General features: G+C 52.3%; 6 protein-coding genes across 6 annotated transcripts; 4 read left to right on the top strand and 2 right to left on the bottom strand.

Annotated features, from left to right (window-relative positions):
* The first annotated feature begins 86 nt into the window (after positions 1 to 86).
* Positions 87 to 3,091, top strand: CC84DRAFT_1163710 (uncharacterized protein). Its single transcript, XM_018178322.1, has one exon. The coding sequence runs from the start codon at positions 142 to 144 to the stop codon at positions 2,869 to 2,871; it is 2,730 nt and encodes a 909-aa protein (XP_018037947.1). The 5' UTR covers positions 87 to 141; the 3' UTR covers positions 2,872 to 3,091.
* Positions 3,092 to 3,171: 80 nt separating this feature from the next.
* CC84DRAFT_1175361 (uncharacterized protein) lies at positions 3,172 to 4,570 on the bottom strand (the record flags this gene model as incomplete). Its single annotated transcript, XM_018180148.1, has 4 exons — positions 3,172 to 3,228; positions 3,262 to 3,614; positions 3,719 to 3,877; positions 3,925 to 4,570. 4 exons carry the CDS (start codon positions 4,568 to 4,570, stop codon positions 3,172 to 3,174), a joined length of 1,215 nt encoding a protein of 404 aa, XP_018037946.1.
* Positions 4,571 to 5,384: 814 nt separating this feature from the next.
* CC84DRAFT_1089079 (alpha/beta-hydrolase) lies at positions 5,385 to 6,419 on the top strand (the record flags this gene model as incomplete). The annotated part of the gene is made up of 1 exon (XM_018174284.1): positions 5,385 to 6,419. The coding sequence occupies one exon, from the start codon at positions 5,385 to 5,387 to the stop codon at positions 6,417 to 6,419; it is 1,035 nt and encodes a 344-aa protein (XP_018037945.1).
* A 1,182-nt stretch (positions 6,420 to 7,601) lies between these two features.
* Positions 7,602 to 8,268, top strand: CC84DRAFT_1068935 (uncharacterized protein; the record flags this gene model as incomplete). The annotated part of the gene is made up of 3 exons (XM_018173654.1): positions 7,602 to 7,866; positions 7,905 to 8,139; positions 8,202 to 8,268. Coding segments are annotated over 3 exons (567 nt in total), but the record flags the coding sequence as incomplete, so codon positions are not given.
* Positions 8,269 to 8,676: 408 nt separating this feature from the next.
* On the bottom strand, positions 8,677 to 9,999 carry CC84DRAFT_1089263 (deoxyribonuclease tatD; the record flags this gene model as incomplete). The annotated part of the gene is made up of 5 exons (XM_018174296.1): positions 8,677 to 8,728; positions 8,782 to 9,043; positions 9,068 to 9,514; positions 9,737 to 9,914; positions 9,967 to 9,999. The coding sequence occupies 5 exons, from the start codon at positions 9,997 to 9,999 to the stop codon at positions 8,677 to 8,679; spliced, it is 972 nt and encodes a 323-aa protein (XP_018037943.1).
* A 351-nt stretch (positions 10,000 to 10,350) lies between these two features.
* Positions 10,351 to 11,744, top strand: CC84DRAFT_1205019 (DUF1742-domain-containing protein). Its single transcript, XM_018181947.1, has 4 exons — positions 10,351 to 10,647; positions 10,694 to 10,963; positions 11,019 to 11,089; positions 11,143 to 11,744. The coding sequence occupies exons 1-4, from the start codon at positions 10,537 to 10,539 to the stop codon at positions 11,255 to 11,257; spliced, it is 567 nt and encodes a 188-aa protein (XP_018037942.1). The 5' UTR covers positions 10,351 to 10,536; the 3' UTR covers positions 11,258 to 11,744.
* Positions 11,745 to 12,916: the final 1,172 nt, after the last annotated feature.

Raw genomic sequence — 12,916 nt, 5'->3', positions numbered from 1 at the left:
GGTTGTCGAAGTCGCGTTCGGTAGCTTCGAACCTCGCGTCCGTGCGCGCTCCTAAACTTTTTCTCGCGACCGCCTCCGTCCAGCATCTATCCCGTCCCGCGCGTCATGGCTCGATGAAGGCCACATCTCCCTCCTCCGCCCATGCGCTCCGCCTGTCTTCGAAATGCCAGGCCGACCACCAGCGCCACCTCGCCTCTCCTTCCGTTCCTTGCCCCTCGTGCCTTCGCCGAAGCCCAGCGCCACACCCGGCAAGATGACAGGAGGTCACAGAAAGAACAAGAGACGAAGAGCCGGAGTGGCGGAGGCAATGTATTAGCATGTAATGGGAAGGAGCGGGCAGCGCTCGGTGCGCGATACTCCGACATCTTCAGCTTTGCGAGGCAGCAACTGCGAAGCTACAGCACAGAAGGCTCGAACGGCGCACTTCCTCGGACCGGAGGACGCATATCTTTCCGTCCATCTCAAAGGGATGGAAAACTCAAGATGGAGCAGGCTGAGAAAGAGGGAATGAGTGTAATTCCCCGTCGGACAATCCGCAAGGTGGCTGCAGTGAGAGCAATTCCCCGTCGGACAATCCGCAAAGTGGTCTCAGTATGGGGGAAAGTTGTTCCATGGAGAAGTCAAGGGTTCCAACGCTTCAGTGCCCATTCGCAACCAGGACTCGGAGGCCAATCGAAACGACCGGCACGACGGAAAACTGTTCCCATATCCGATGGGCGGCGTCAGAGACAGTTGAAAGTGATTCACAAAAGCTTACATGCTTACCAGCGTCGCGAATTACCCCAGATCCAGAAAGAACCAAAGATCATGGATGGTCGGTACAGGTCACTGCAACGTCGTATACTCGCTCTTTCGGCACCAAAAGTACGAACCCTAACCCTTTACGAGCCGTTCAATACTTTGCGAAGGAAACACATTACCATGGCCTTTGCTGCATTGGACCGGAAGGTCTATGCGAGATTGAATCGACGCGCCCAACCAATTTTCCTCCAACATCTGCCAGATTGTGCGTCCTGGACCGCCAGCTTGTTTAGTAGTGGAGCTGCGACCGAGCCTGATCAGGTGTGGAGACACTGGAACACCTTTGACGATGAAATAAGGGAGTGTTACTGGCCCCATCTGCTCATATACCTTCTTGACAAGTTTCCCCATCGGGCACAATACTTTCTGCAAGCTTTAACTCACCGTCCTTCCGTCGAAAGCTTGGATCTCTGCATTGTCGCAGATGCTTTCGAGAATTTGGCGCGAGGCTACGTGAACAGGTCTTGGAAATCAGTCGCTAGAGAAAACTTACAGGAGAGCAAAGATCAGTTCATTCCGACCTTTTACCACATCTTCCGCGAGCATCTGGCGCCACACCAACGCATCTGCTCACAAGACTTGCTATTCTGTGTTGCGAAACTCGCCAGTTTAGAAGACTTCCGGCGTATATTTGAGCTCATGAAGAAGTCGGGTACACACCTTGGCCACGATGTGCTCCTCCATTACACCAATACATTCGCCAAGGCTGGTGATTTCGAGCAGGCCCTTTCATGCCTGGAGATCATCGTGAAAGGAGCACCGAACGACGAGGCCCGGGTCCAGTTAGCGAACGAGCAGAAATTCCGTTGGTCGTGCGCTTTGACTCTCCATAGAAGCATGATGAACAAGGACGCTTATCACGAGACGACTGGCATTGTGGCGACTCTTGTGGGTTTCGGCGTCAAACTCGACATCCTTCTCTACAACGTTATAATGCGCAACGCAATGGAGGCGGGCGACGTCGACACTGCATTCAAAGTCTACAATACGCTCGACGAGAACGGCCTCAAGCCTGACAAGTTCACCTTCTCCACCTTGCTCCACGGATGCACTATGACAACCGAACCCGTCGCATTTAACGATTTCGCGGATTACTGCGCTGAGACTGCGAAAGAGATGAAGGATCCTTGGCTTGCAGCGGACTACCTGTACTACCAGTATGTTCGTCTCCACCGCGAATCGCGTAACACGGAGACGTCACTAGGACGAACGCAACAGCTTCTGCAGAGTTATCTCCAGTTCTTCTCTCCACGCCCGCTGGAGCCTTTTTGGGCTGTACATGCAGGATCCTCCCGCGCTCGTTCCGATGGCGTCCTCACCGAATCCACATTCATGGACCCACCGCCCATGGCTCTTTACATTATGCTCCAACTCGAGATACTCAAGGCTTCTTCCACCGACAAAGAGCAGGTTTGGGCACTCTACGAGAAATTCCTTGAGCTGGTTATAACCAACCGCGACCCCATACTCAGCAAGCTCGCCAAGAACCCCATCATATGGAACACCTTTCTCCTCTCCTTCTGCCGCATCCATCACTTTGAACACGCCTCCCAGGTCATCCGCGATATGCCCATTTCCGGCGCGCAACCCAACGTATACACCTGGAACATCCTCATGCAGGGCTTCTTCAAAAACCAGCAGATGCAAGCCGCTGAGCGCGTCTACGAAATCATGCGCAGCCGGGGCATCGAGCCTGATCAATTCACATACGAGGTCATGCTCAGAGGGTATGCGAGGGCGCAGCACGTGCGCAAGGTTGGCGAGGTGATGGAGCATTTTGACGAAGAAGAGCGGCTGGACTCAAAGTTGTTGCAGGATCTGGCAAGGGTGCACGACCAGCGACGGGTGCTGCACGAGCTGGAGAAGGCCAGGGTCCGGCGGGAGCAAAGAAAAGAAATGGAGGCCCAGGCTAAGGAGGAGAAGGAGAAGCGGAGGTGGGCGCCGCCGGAGTTTGCGCCGCTGATAAAGCCCAAGGAGGGCGTTAATGGGAAGGGCGGGCTGAATCTCAAGCCGTTGATTGAGCCTGGGTCTAGGCCCGGATTCAGGTTCGTCAGTGTGTCGAAGAAGTAGGGCTCTTTGATGCTTGTTGCGCACTCCGCTTGTGTTTGGCATTGAGTTGGAGGCGTTCTGGCGTTGCATATTAGCGCATTGGTGGATTCTTGTGTCTTCAGCGTCTGCAAGTGTACCATATTGTAGTCATATCGCTCCGCATCGTGTACATGTAGATACGGCATTGCCCGTGTGTGACAGTGAAGTCGCGCACGGCATACATAATCAACTCTTTACCTGGAACCTACTTGCCGATAATCTAATCGCGCAGTGCCATAGTTCATCCATATACATGGTGCTGACTCTGTAGATGGGCTCCATCTAGCCACCCATTCCGCGCTGTACCTCCGAATTCGATCGTCTAATCTTGATTTGTACCTTGGGAACGTGACAAATCTAGATCAAACTCACTTTCACCTCCCCAACCTCCCTCGAGCTCCTCTTCCTCCGCTGGCTCACCTCCTCCTCCCGCCATGCATAATGCTTCCGCACAAACTCGACATCCTTCGCACTCGGCTTTCCCTTCGCAGCAATATACTCAAACTTCGACTTTCCGTCGCTGCTCGTTCCCGCACGGCGTACAATGGGACAGTGAGCAAGGTCGGCGCGGCAGGCGGCGGTGTCGGTCTGCGCGTCGGACGGGTAGATCATGATGGAGTCGAAGTCAAAATCTAGAGGCCCCTGGGCGTGGTCGCCGATGATGGGGCCGGGCTGGTCTGCGTTTTTCACGTATGCGGAGCCGCGGAAATTGTATTTCTGGCAGACTACAAGCGCAGGTACGAAGTCAGTCAAGTCAAGTCAGAACAGTGGGGCTGGCTACGTACCTATGTCTTAGACATAGGTACTTCGTGCGGAGGAATCATCTTACATGGGACGTCGTCGCGGAGCTTTTGGCGGGCTTCGGCTTCGGGGACTTTGTCTTTGATGGCGGCGGCAAGGGCTTCGGTGTAACCAGCGATGTTCTCGGGGCGGTATTCGATTACCGTGTCTCGATCAGAGCGTTGGTGTTCGTGCAAAAGTCCCAAGACTGAAATATCGTTAGCAAGGTGTCTTCGAGCAGGGTATACTGCTCACCATGGCCCAGCTCATGCGCGATCCTGACCTCGTCGTCCTTGTCGCTAATCTGAATGTAATGCCTCGCCTGGCGACTCTGCCACGGAAACAAGGCGCTTTCAGGCGTATATCCCAAACTTGCTGAGGTCGCAGGCTTGTTGCCCTTCTCATCGACAGGCCGATATGCCACTACAAGCGCATCCTGCCGATTGTGCAGCTTCCAATTCCACGTGCCCTGAGCTGTCTTCGGGTCGTAAGTGCCTTCCGCATAACAGAATTGGGTTTCTCCAGCGGCCCAAGCTTGCACGAAGTGGAGATTGTAGCCCGTCTCTTTACTCGGCTTGCCGCCGAGGGCATCTTGCCAAAGGTTTTCTGCCGCGGGCCAGGAACAATGGAGCGCGTCTTTGGAAGCTTGGTCGGCGTAGCAGTAGCGGATTAGGTGCACGCTTGATTTGTACATTTTGACGAGGGGCCAGGGCTGGTGGTAGTCAGTGTTCACCACGCCGTCTGCGTAGCCGAAACCAATGTTGCTAGAAGCGGCAGGATAGGAAAAGTTCGTGATGCCGAGAATCGAGGGGATAGTGCCGTTGAAATCGTTTCCAAAGGAGAGTGCGGTGACTGAATAGCACCAGAACTGTGTGGCAAGGAGAAAAGCTCGTATTCGCATCTTGTTCGATGCTTTCTTGACTTTTGCTTGGAGAGAGTTCCGATTCGAGAGGTCAAAAATGCAGTGGGCAGTCTGTTGAGGGCTGATTGGCAGGAGCACGACAGGAATATTGAAAGTTCTTTGGTCAAATTTATATATTCCACACCCGCGCCCCGGGGTCGGTGCTGAATTAAGTTGAAATTCTAGAGTCCATGAGAAACGGTCGCACTTCTTTTATCCATTCTCTTTCTGCCAACCAAACCTAAGCGTTATGCCAAAATCACCAAGATAAGGTCATAAACATCATTGACCTGGTATATAGCTTCGATTTCATCTTAGCCGTCCAGAACAACAACAATCGGTGTGCGTAATGCCTCTCATTGAGAAGCATTCAGACGACTTCAATCTCACACAACGCATGCTCCCGATTCGGATGATGCAAGCATAATATCTGATGGTTGAAATCATGTTAGACCATCAAGGAAAATGAAATGCTGTTCATGAGGCAGTACGCGGCTCTCAAGCGTCTAGAGTACGTCCGGTGAGGACAGTCGGCGCTGAGTGCTGCCGCTGCGGCGTCTGCTCCGTATCTTCGCGATACCCCCCTGCATTGGCCAAACCCCATCTGGCCTAGCTTACCTCGCACTTCTCGCGCTCTTTCGGCGCTCACGCGGAATATTGTTCTTCCCTCATACTCTTTTGACAACGACAGAACGAACAGACCAATCGTGCGGTTGAATGACTATAATGCCAATATGATTCTGTCCGTACTTAAGACGCTGGCTATCCGTCCAGGCAGCCACTACCTGCAGACCACATACACCTACACATCGCGATGACCGCATATACGCTACAGAAAGAACTCCAGTCCGTGGTACTACCCTCAGGCCACAGGCTCGCCTTCGCCGAATATGGCAAACCAAATGGTCGGCCCGTTATCTATCTGCATGGCTTCCCAATGTGCCGACTCGAAGGCATGGCATTCGACGTACCAGCCTCCCGCGCAAACATCAGAATAATCGCGCTTGATCGTCCTGGCATAGGTCGTTCATCTTTCGTCGCCAACCGTGCCATCCTGGACCATGCCGAAGATGTGAGGGTTCTATCCCAGCATCTCGATCTTCGACGATTTGGGATTCTCGGTGTGTCGGGTGGGGCACCCTATGCGTTGGCTTGTGCCAGAGCGCTACCGAAAGAGCTTCTGAGTGGTGTAGGGATCCTTTCTGGAATGGGAACATATGAGGAGACTGACATTGGACTCGTGCCAATGCCGAGCAGAGTGACTGGATGGCTAGCGAGGAATATACCTCGTACCCTACGTGTGGTCACCGATGCGTTTGTGGCTGGGTTACAGAGGGTTGTGAAATGGAGTTGGGTTCAGAAGAGGCTGGACCGGTTCGTGGGGCAGGCGAAGCAGTCTAAGAACGCATGGGAGAGGGATGCGCTTGGTACTTTAAAACAGCAAGAGGCAGATGAGAATTGGACTGCTACGGCAAGCAGAGAACGCTTGCTCAAGGCAATTTTTGAACCATTTCATCAGGGCTCAGAGGGCGTAGTCCAGGAAGCTGCACTCGTTTCGCAGCCTTGGGGCTTCCGGCTCGAAGAGATTGAAAATACGGTCACCATTTGGCATGGTTCAAAGGATACAAATGCACCAATCGAATGGATTCGAGCAATGGCTAGGAAGGTCCCGGGGGCGGTACTGAATGAGTATGAGGGAGACACCCACGGGAGTATGGTGAAGCATGTCGATGACGTTTTTGGAAGCCTTATACACAAAGTCGACGGGGACTATAACGACGAAGCGTCTCATATGACCTTGGTTCACCGGCATCGTGCTGCGCCGTCCACCAAGGTGCGCTCCCAATAGCGTCCATGTTGGCCTTTGTCTTCGATATGCCCTTCAATCGTAACAAATAACATGTCGTTGGTCTTTCTGGCACAGGGTGACGTTCTGCGTACAGGAGGAAACTGCGGGGGATGGCAATCGCGAACTTTCATTGTGACGGAATGAGGCGGTACGTGTCGGTGCGCATACGTCCGCGAGGAAGAGTGACTTCCATAATTGGTCATCTCCCACACAGCATAGCAGAAGTCTTTATCCCAATCACTGGCGGAGGAATTGTTTCCACATCGCTCGGATGCTCTCGGCTCGCGCTATATTCTTGATCGTTAGCGAGATTATCGGGGAAAGCTCTGCTATGGTATCTTGCTTTACAACCACATAAAGCCGCCGAGATACGACCACACTGACTTCCGCATCTGGAAAACAATAACTACATACATGTACACGTGCGGTCATCCTCCGCTCGTGCATTTGTGTAATTCTCAGAATTAAGATCCGCTAAGGTTCTAGCAAAGAAGCTTGCTCTTGGATTTCAAATAGCTTACATGCATACAAGCAAACTGGCAGCTTGGGCAAGTGTAAACGAAAATGGCGTCGAGGTTCACGAATCAGGCGAGCTAGAGTGCGAACAGGCTTAGCGTCGCAGCCAGACCTCGTATCAATTGTTGCATGGTAACTCAGCTCGCCTCTTGAAGGCAAAGGCCAACTCTTTCTGTTGCTCTCATCACTCCCTCATTTAAGACTGTAAGCCGCGAGACTATAGAATTGACAACACAGCCCTAGGGGAAATGAAGGGGCTACTCTTCGGCACTACAAGGTACGGTGCTTCTCCGGAGTGTGCACAAGACTGATTTCCTTAAACATCGCAAGAGGCTTGCACAGCCTCAATGCCTAGCTTCGCCTTCTCTTCATCATTCCGCATTTGGAATGTTGGAATGCTGTGGTGATCGTCAATAGGACAACGAACCCCCGCAGCTCGTGTAACGTCGCGCCACACAGACGGCTTGCACACACGCAAGTCAGAAGTCCAATCTTGGAGTCTATTGTTTCAGCAGGAGGGGTCTGCAACCTTTATAAAGACGTCCATCCCTAGAAATTGCTCAATTGCGCTCACGCTTTAGTCTTCTATTCATCCCAATCCAATTAAAGTTGTCCCAGAACGGAGAAGAAAGCAAACTCGATATGCTTATCAACCGTGCCTTACTTGCTGCGGCAGTAGCCACAGTTGCAAACTCCGAGGTCCATACAGTCGATGTCGGTGAAGACGGTCTCAATTTTGAGCCTCAGACCCTTAATCCCAAGAAAGGCGATACCGTAATCTTCCACCTTTATCCGAGCCATAACGTCGTCTCAGGGTCTTTCGATAAGCCTTGCGAATTCAACGACAACAGCTGGTTCAGCGGCCCGTTCAGCCAGACAGACAATGGCAAGAAGAAGTACGTAGTCAACGTCACAAGCGAGGACCCGGTATGTATATGCAGCGTCGAACACACACCGGAAGATCCGAAGCTAATAGTTTGATACAGGTGTGGTACTACTGCGCCGTCCCACAGCACTGCCAGAGTGGTATGGTAGGAGCTTGGAATGCGCCATCCAGCGGCAACACCATCAGCGCGTACGCCGACGCAGCGAAGAATGCCGGGAAATCTTCAGCTCCACAAAGCTTGAAGGGCGGCGAATTATTGGAAGACGAGCAAATCGCTAGCTTGACTGGCAGCAGCCCATCGGCAACGCAGAGTGGAGGGTAAGTACCAGCCTAAATTCGAGGGGTATGGTCCCATGCTGACAGTATTATCGCAGTTCTAGCTCCTCGAGTGCTACCCCAACAGCTTCCGGGTCTGAGGCGCCGTCGGGATCTTCCAGCGCTTCGGCGACGAAGTCAGGTGCATCTGCTTCGAACACCGGTGCTGCAGACTCGTTGAACGCTGGTTCTGTCACCGGGATTCTCGGCGTAGTGGTTGGTGTCGTAGCCTGGTTCTTGTGATCTGGCGTCGTGTCCTCGCGCTGATCGGGTCAGGAAATTGTATTTGAATAGGTATAGGATCAGGACACAAGTCTGCGTACCGTGTGCTTCTATAAATTAGTAGGCCAATTACTAGCGCTGTTCGAAGTAATAGAAAGGAGACGTCCACGTTTTCTGTTCATCGAGCTCCATAGAAGCCTTTACGGAGTAACCCCGAACCCAGACCGGAACTTTTTGACCATGTATCAATTACCTGGTTCGGCGCTATACTATATTGTTCCCAGCCAGCGAAGGGGTTTAGCTATTGTGCTCAAGCTTTTACTCCAGTTGCTCTCCCAGACCAAACATCTTGATGGAGTTACACCAGGCCCTGAAAATTGATTAGCTACTGTCATTGTCATTCAATCTTGATTGAACACTCACGCTTCGCAGACCTCTTCCACGCTGACATCCTTAATCTTTGCGATCGCATATGCTACATGCGGGATTGTCGCAGGCTCGTTCCTCCCTTTGACCATAGCACCTTTGACAAACTTCTCCTTCTTGACAGCCTTCGGGAGCGGAGGTGCGTCTTTCAGGAATTTAGCTGAAGCATGAGAGGGCCGCATCTCGCACCAGGGTCCGTCCGTCTCGATCTGTAGGTGGGACAGTGGGACGGCGCGAACCACTTCGATGTTCTCCTCCGCTAGATATTTTTGTCAGCATGTACCGTCGCATATCAGGTCTTCAAACTTGCTCTTCATGCTGCATCCATTCACCCCAACATCGAATCCCATGCCCACAATCCTCTGCATCTCCTCCACTGTGCCCGTGAAGGAATGCACGAGGCCTCTCTTCGGCAGCTCACTCAGCCGAGCACCCAGTAAGCGCTCGAAATCCTCGGCTGCCGCACGGGAGTGCAGAAATAATGGGAGCTGGACTTCGACGGCAATCTGAAGTTGCGCTTCAAAATGCTTGAGCTGCTGTTCCTTCGGCGTGAGGAAGAGGCGGTCGTAGTCGAGGCCAATTTCGCCGAAAGCGACGGCATGGCCGGCCTCTTTGCCCGAAAGAGCCAGCTCTTTGAGGGACGCGAGGAGGGCCTCGGGTCCACCTGGATGAGAGTCGAAGTGCTTTGCGGAGCATGGGTGGACGCCTACAGTTGCGTAGCAGAGTCCAGCTGACTGACGTTAGCATCCGAGTATCATGATTTCTGCGATGAAACGGGTGAACATGGAATAAGAGGGAACAAGCCTGGTTGCATACTAGATACAAGTATGCATCAAAGACTGGGATGGAAAAGAGTGAAAGGGCATGTCGCGTTTCTTCAAGTCGTGTATCTGGTTGTGTGTGGAAGGGGTGAACGAAATCTTCGTGCGCAGCACTGAGCGGGTCAACTCACGGTGGGCCTTGGCTATGTCGATTGCGTGTTCCGACTCTTTCAGATCTGAGCCTGTAACCATGAACTTCTTGCAGCCTGCATCGAGACCGCGCTGGATTACATCTTCGAAGTCGTCCTCATGCCTTTGAGTCCCATGATGTACACCACGGAATATAGGATCTGTGAGGTTGATGCCAATCTTGACTGGTCAGCGAAGAGTCGCAGGGCAGACCAGGGCTCAGCGGACCAACATCAATGTACTTAAACTGTGATTTACTGCCCATGGTCAGGGTGCTCTGTATTCTTCTATTCTTGTGAGGTAGCGGAACTATGTGCGGGTTAATACACGTGACGAGGATTTGAAATTTCCCTTAAGGTGGCGTACCGAGGAGCCGGGGCTGGAACCGATCGACGCTGCCTACGAGTCGGACCTGAGAAGTCACACAAGACGGGCTTCGCGATGTAATTTTCTGAATGAACCTTGATGCTGGGCCCAGAGACATGTGTATTGGCGCGAAGGGGATGAATCACAAAAGGCCGGCCTGAGGATCGAGCGATTGTGACACTAGACCACATTGGGAATGAGTTTAGCCTCACAACGCCACACAACCCTAACGACAAGTCACTCTTGCGTGACACAGTTCCCTCTCGACCATCTTCGCAACCTCGCCGATCCGCTCGATTAACTACTCTTGAGATCCTATCAACACGGATCGGTAGTGATTGCACACAAAGGGGTGGACAGGTCCCGTAACATCTGAACCGGCTGCCCACTCACGGTGGGGCAGTCTCATTGTTGCATCCGCATACTACCCATCAAAATGTCAATCAAGAACTTGTGGCACCATCGCAAGGTCGCTGATGGCTCGGCCAAAGCCTGCTGGATCTGCTACAAGCCCTCGACTAGCGTCTTGATCACGCCGGACAACAAGGTGATGACTCCACGCGTAATAGACTGGACTACACTCACAGTCGTAGGATTTCTTTTATGTTTGCATTGGGCATCTATCAGACCGTGGCTTCTGCCAGCCTGACGCAGATGAAGCCGCAGCAGCTGCGGCTCGTAAAAAGAAAGAGGAGCTTGACCTTGAGATCGAGAAAGTGAAGAAAGAGTACGAGGAGAAACAGCGGATAAAGCGCGAGAAACGCAAAGACAAAGCGAAGGAGAAAGACAAGGAAAAGGAAAAGGATGCTAATAAGACCGACGAAGAGGAGGACAAAAGCGACGAGAAAACGAAGGATGACAAGGTTTGAATTGTTACTGCATGTAAACCCAAGACCATATCGTTGACCATAGCTGCAGATCAAAGAGCTCTCAAAGTCAAAAGACCAAGCTCAGGTCGATCTGGGGCCCCGCATATTCACTCTGAACAAGTACAGCTAGTTTCCGTCCCGTCTTTCAGACTAGCCCCGGCTGATACCCGCAGAAACTTTTACCAAATGCGCATCGACAGGATACGTAACGCAGAGGCTGCAAAACGTAACCGTGAAAGGTTGAGCAATCCCGCAAATCTTCCTTCGCCACCCAGCGGTTTCCCTTGACCACCGGCCTCAGGAGCGCCCGCCTCGTCGCCGTCTGACAGCGCTGCTGCCCAAGCCAGCCTGTCCGCGTCCCCGTCCACGGCGCCTGCCTCTGCTCCGCACACGCTCCCGCAACGCTCTTTTGGTTCATTGCTGTGGAGGCTCCTTTCAGGAGCTTCTTCGAACAATACAAGATGAGCTGGCAATATTCTTGGCACTCGTGAGCTCATCATTTACAAGCCAGCCAATACTCGCTTGCAACAAGTGCCAGGGTCTTTCGCGTTTCTTTACTGCCGTCAGCATGTAGCTTTTGTTTTACAGCACTTGAGCTTTGATTCACTGCTGAGAACGTGGATAACAGACACCATGAGAGAAAGGGGGGCGCCGATTATGATATGACTACCAAATACAGACCTGTACAGCATTTCGAGATGAGCACATCGAAGAAAGACTGCAGCTTACAGTGTCCGTTCTCCACGCTTCTGCTTACGCTGTTATTTCTAGGCTGATACTGGCAGCAAAGCCAATACTGGATCTCTCCACTTTCACACGCTTCTGGTGTTCATGAGAGATCTGAACAATGTAGTTTCTCCGCGTTATTCGCACGTACGTACTCGCGAAGAGTGGTCTTGGCAGGCGATTGTCTAACATCCGACTTCGGCAGCGGCATAGACGCCACAGTGTTCTGATATTCGCAAGTCTGAGCTTGTGTCATGTTCTATGGACTGGTGGTGTATTCGCGGAACGCTTGTGCAAATAACACGCCTCATTGGACCAAACGTACATCTGGAATGGTCAGCTCGGACATATGTAACCTTTTTACTTGTCGAGGTAACACACATCACCGCATGCAGAACCTGCTTTTACACAAGATAAGCAGCGATATCACTCGCAATGTTGGCGGTCCGTTCAAATGCCAGCACATTACTTACGCTCACCGCTTGACACCAGTTTATAGGCAGAGATTGCTTGATCGGACATGCTGTCCAATCATAAAGAGTGTTTGACTTGGCAGCAGACTGAGTTGCATCCCGCTCAGGCCTCCAACGCTAAGCCTTGCGCGTAGGAGACCAAGCGAAAGCTTGGAAGCCGAAGACGTGCTCTCCCTCATAGGGCTAGATCTCGCGTAAAGCTGCCAGCTTAACGAGATTCCCGGCCCGCATAGGCACCTTTTTCCGGTTTCGAGCATACCTGCATGTTGATTGTGTAGACGGACCTTCTCGGAGTCATGCAGCCGTCCACACCAGCTGCCTCCCGCTTTGACGAGATAGAAGATGTGTAGTCCGAGGGACGGCTTGGAGCATCCCTGTACCCTCTACCCGCTTCGAGCGCTGGATCGTTTGTTTCCCCAATTCGCAAGTCAACACCACTTTTCCCGCCGGGTATTGGAAGACAGACACAATTCGAGCAGGCAATAAAATCAAGGGTTTTCTGTCTAGTCCTAGTTCGAGAACACTTCAAGGAATTGCAGCATGGATCTCCCTTGAAATTACGTATTTGCTGCAAGAGATGGTCGTTCTCCCGCTCCATCGCGAGCCTCCAGAACTGTCCACATTCAGCGCTTGTCCGCTGCAGGATCGATTAACCCAACATCAGTATTGTGCAATTGTGGAGAATACGCCCGACCATTGACTTGCATATGGCAAGCATTAGCATGAACCCCGATCTGCTTTATTTTTC

The sequence above is a fragment of the Paraphaeosphaeria sporulosa genome, assembly GCF_001642045.1.
Source record: "Paraphaeosphaeria sporulosa strain AP3s5-JAC2a unplaced genomic scaffold CC84scaffold_4, whole genome shotgun sequence".
Classification (NCBI taxonomy): Eukaryota; Fungi; Ascomycota; class Dothideomycetes; order Pleosporales; family Didymosphaeriaceae; genus Paraphaeosphaeria; species Paraphaeosphaeria sporulosa.
Note: the sequence above shows the minus strand (reverse complement) of the source record. Positions and strands in the feature narration are given on the sequence as shown.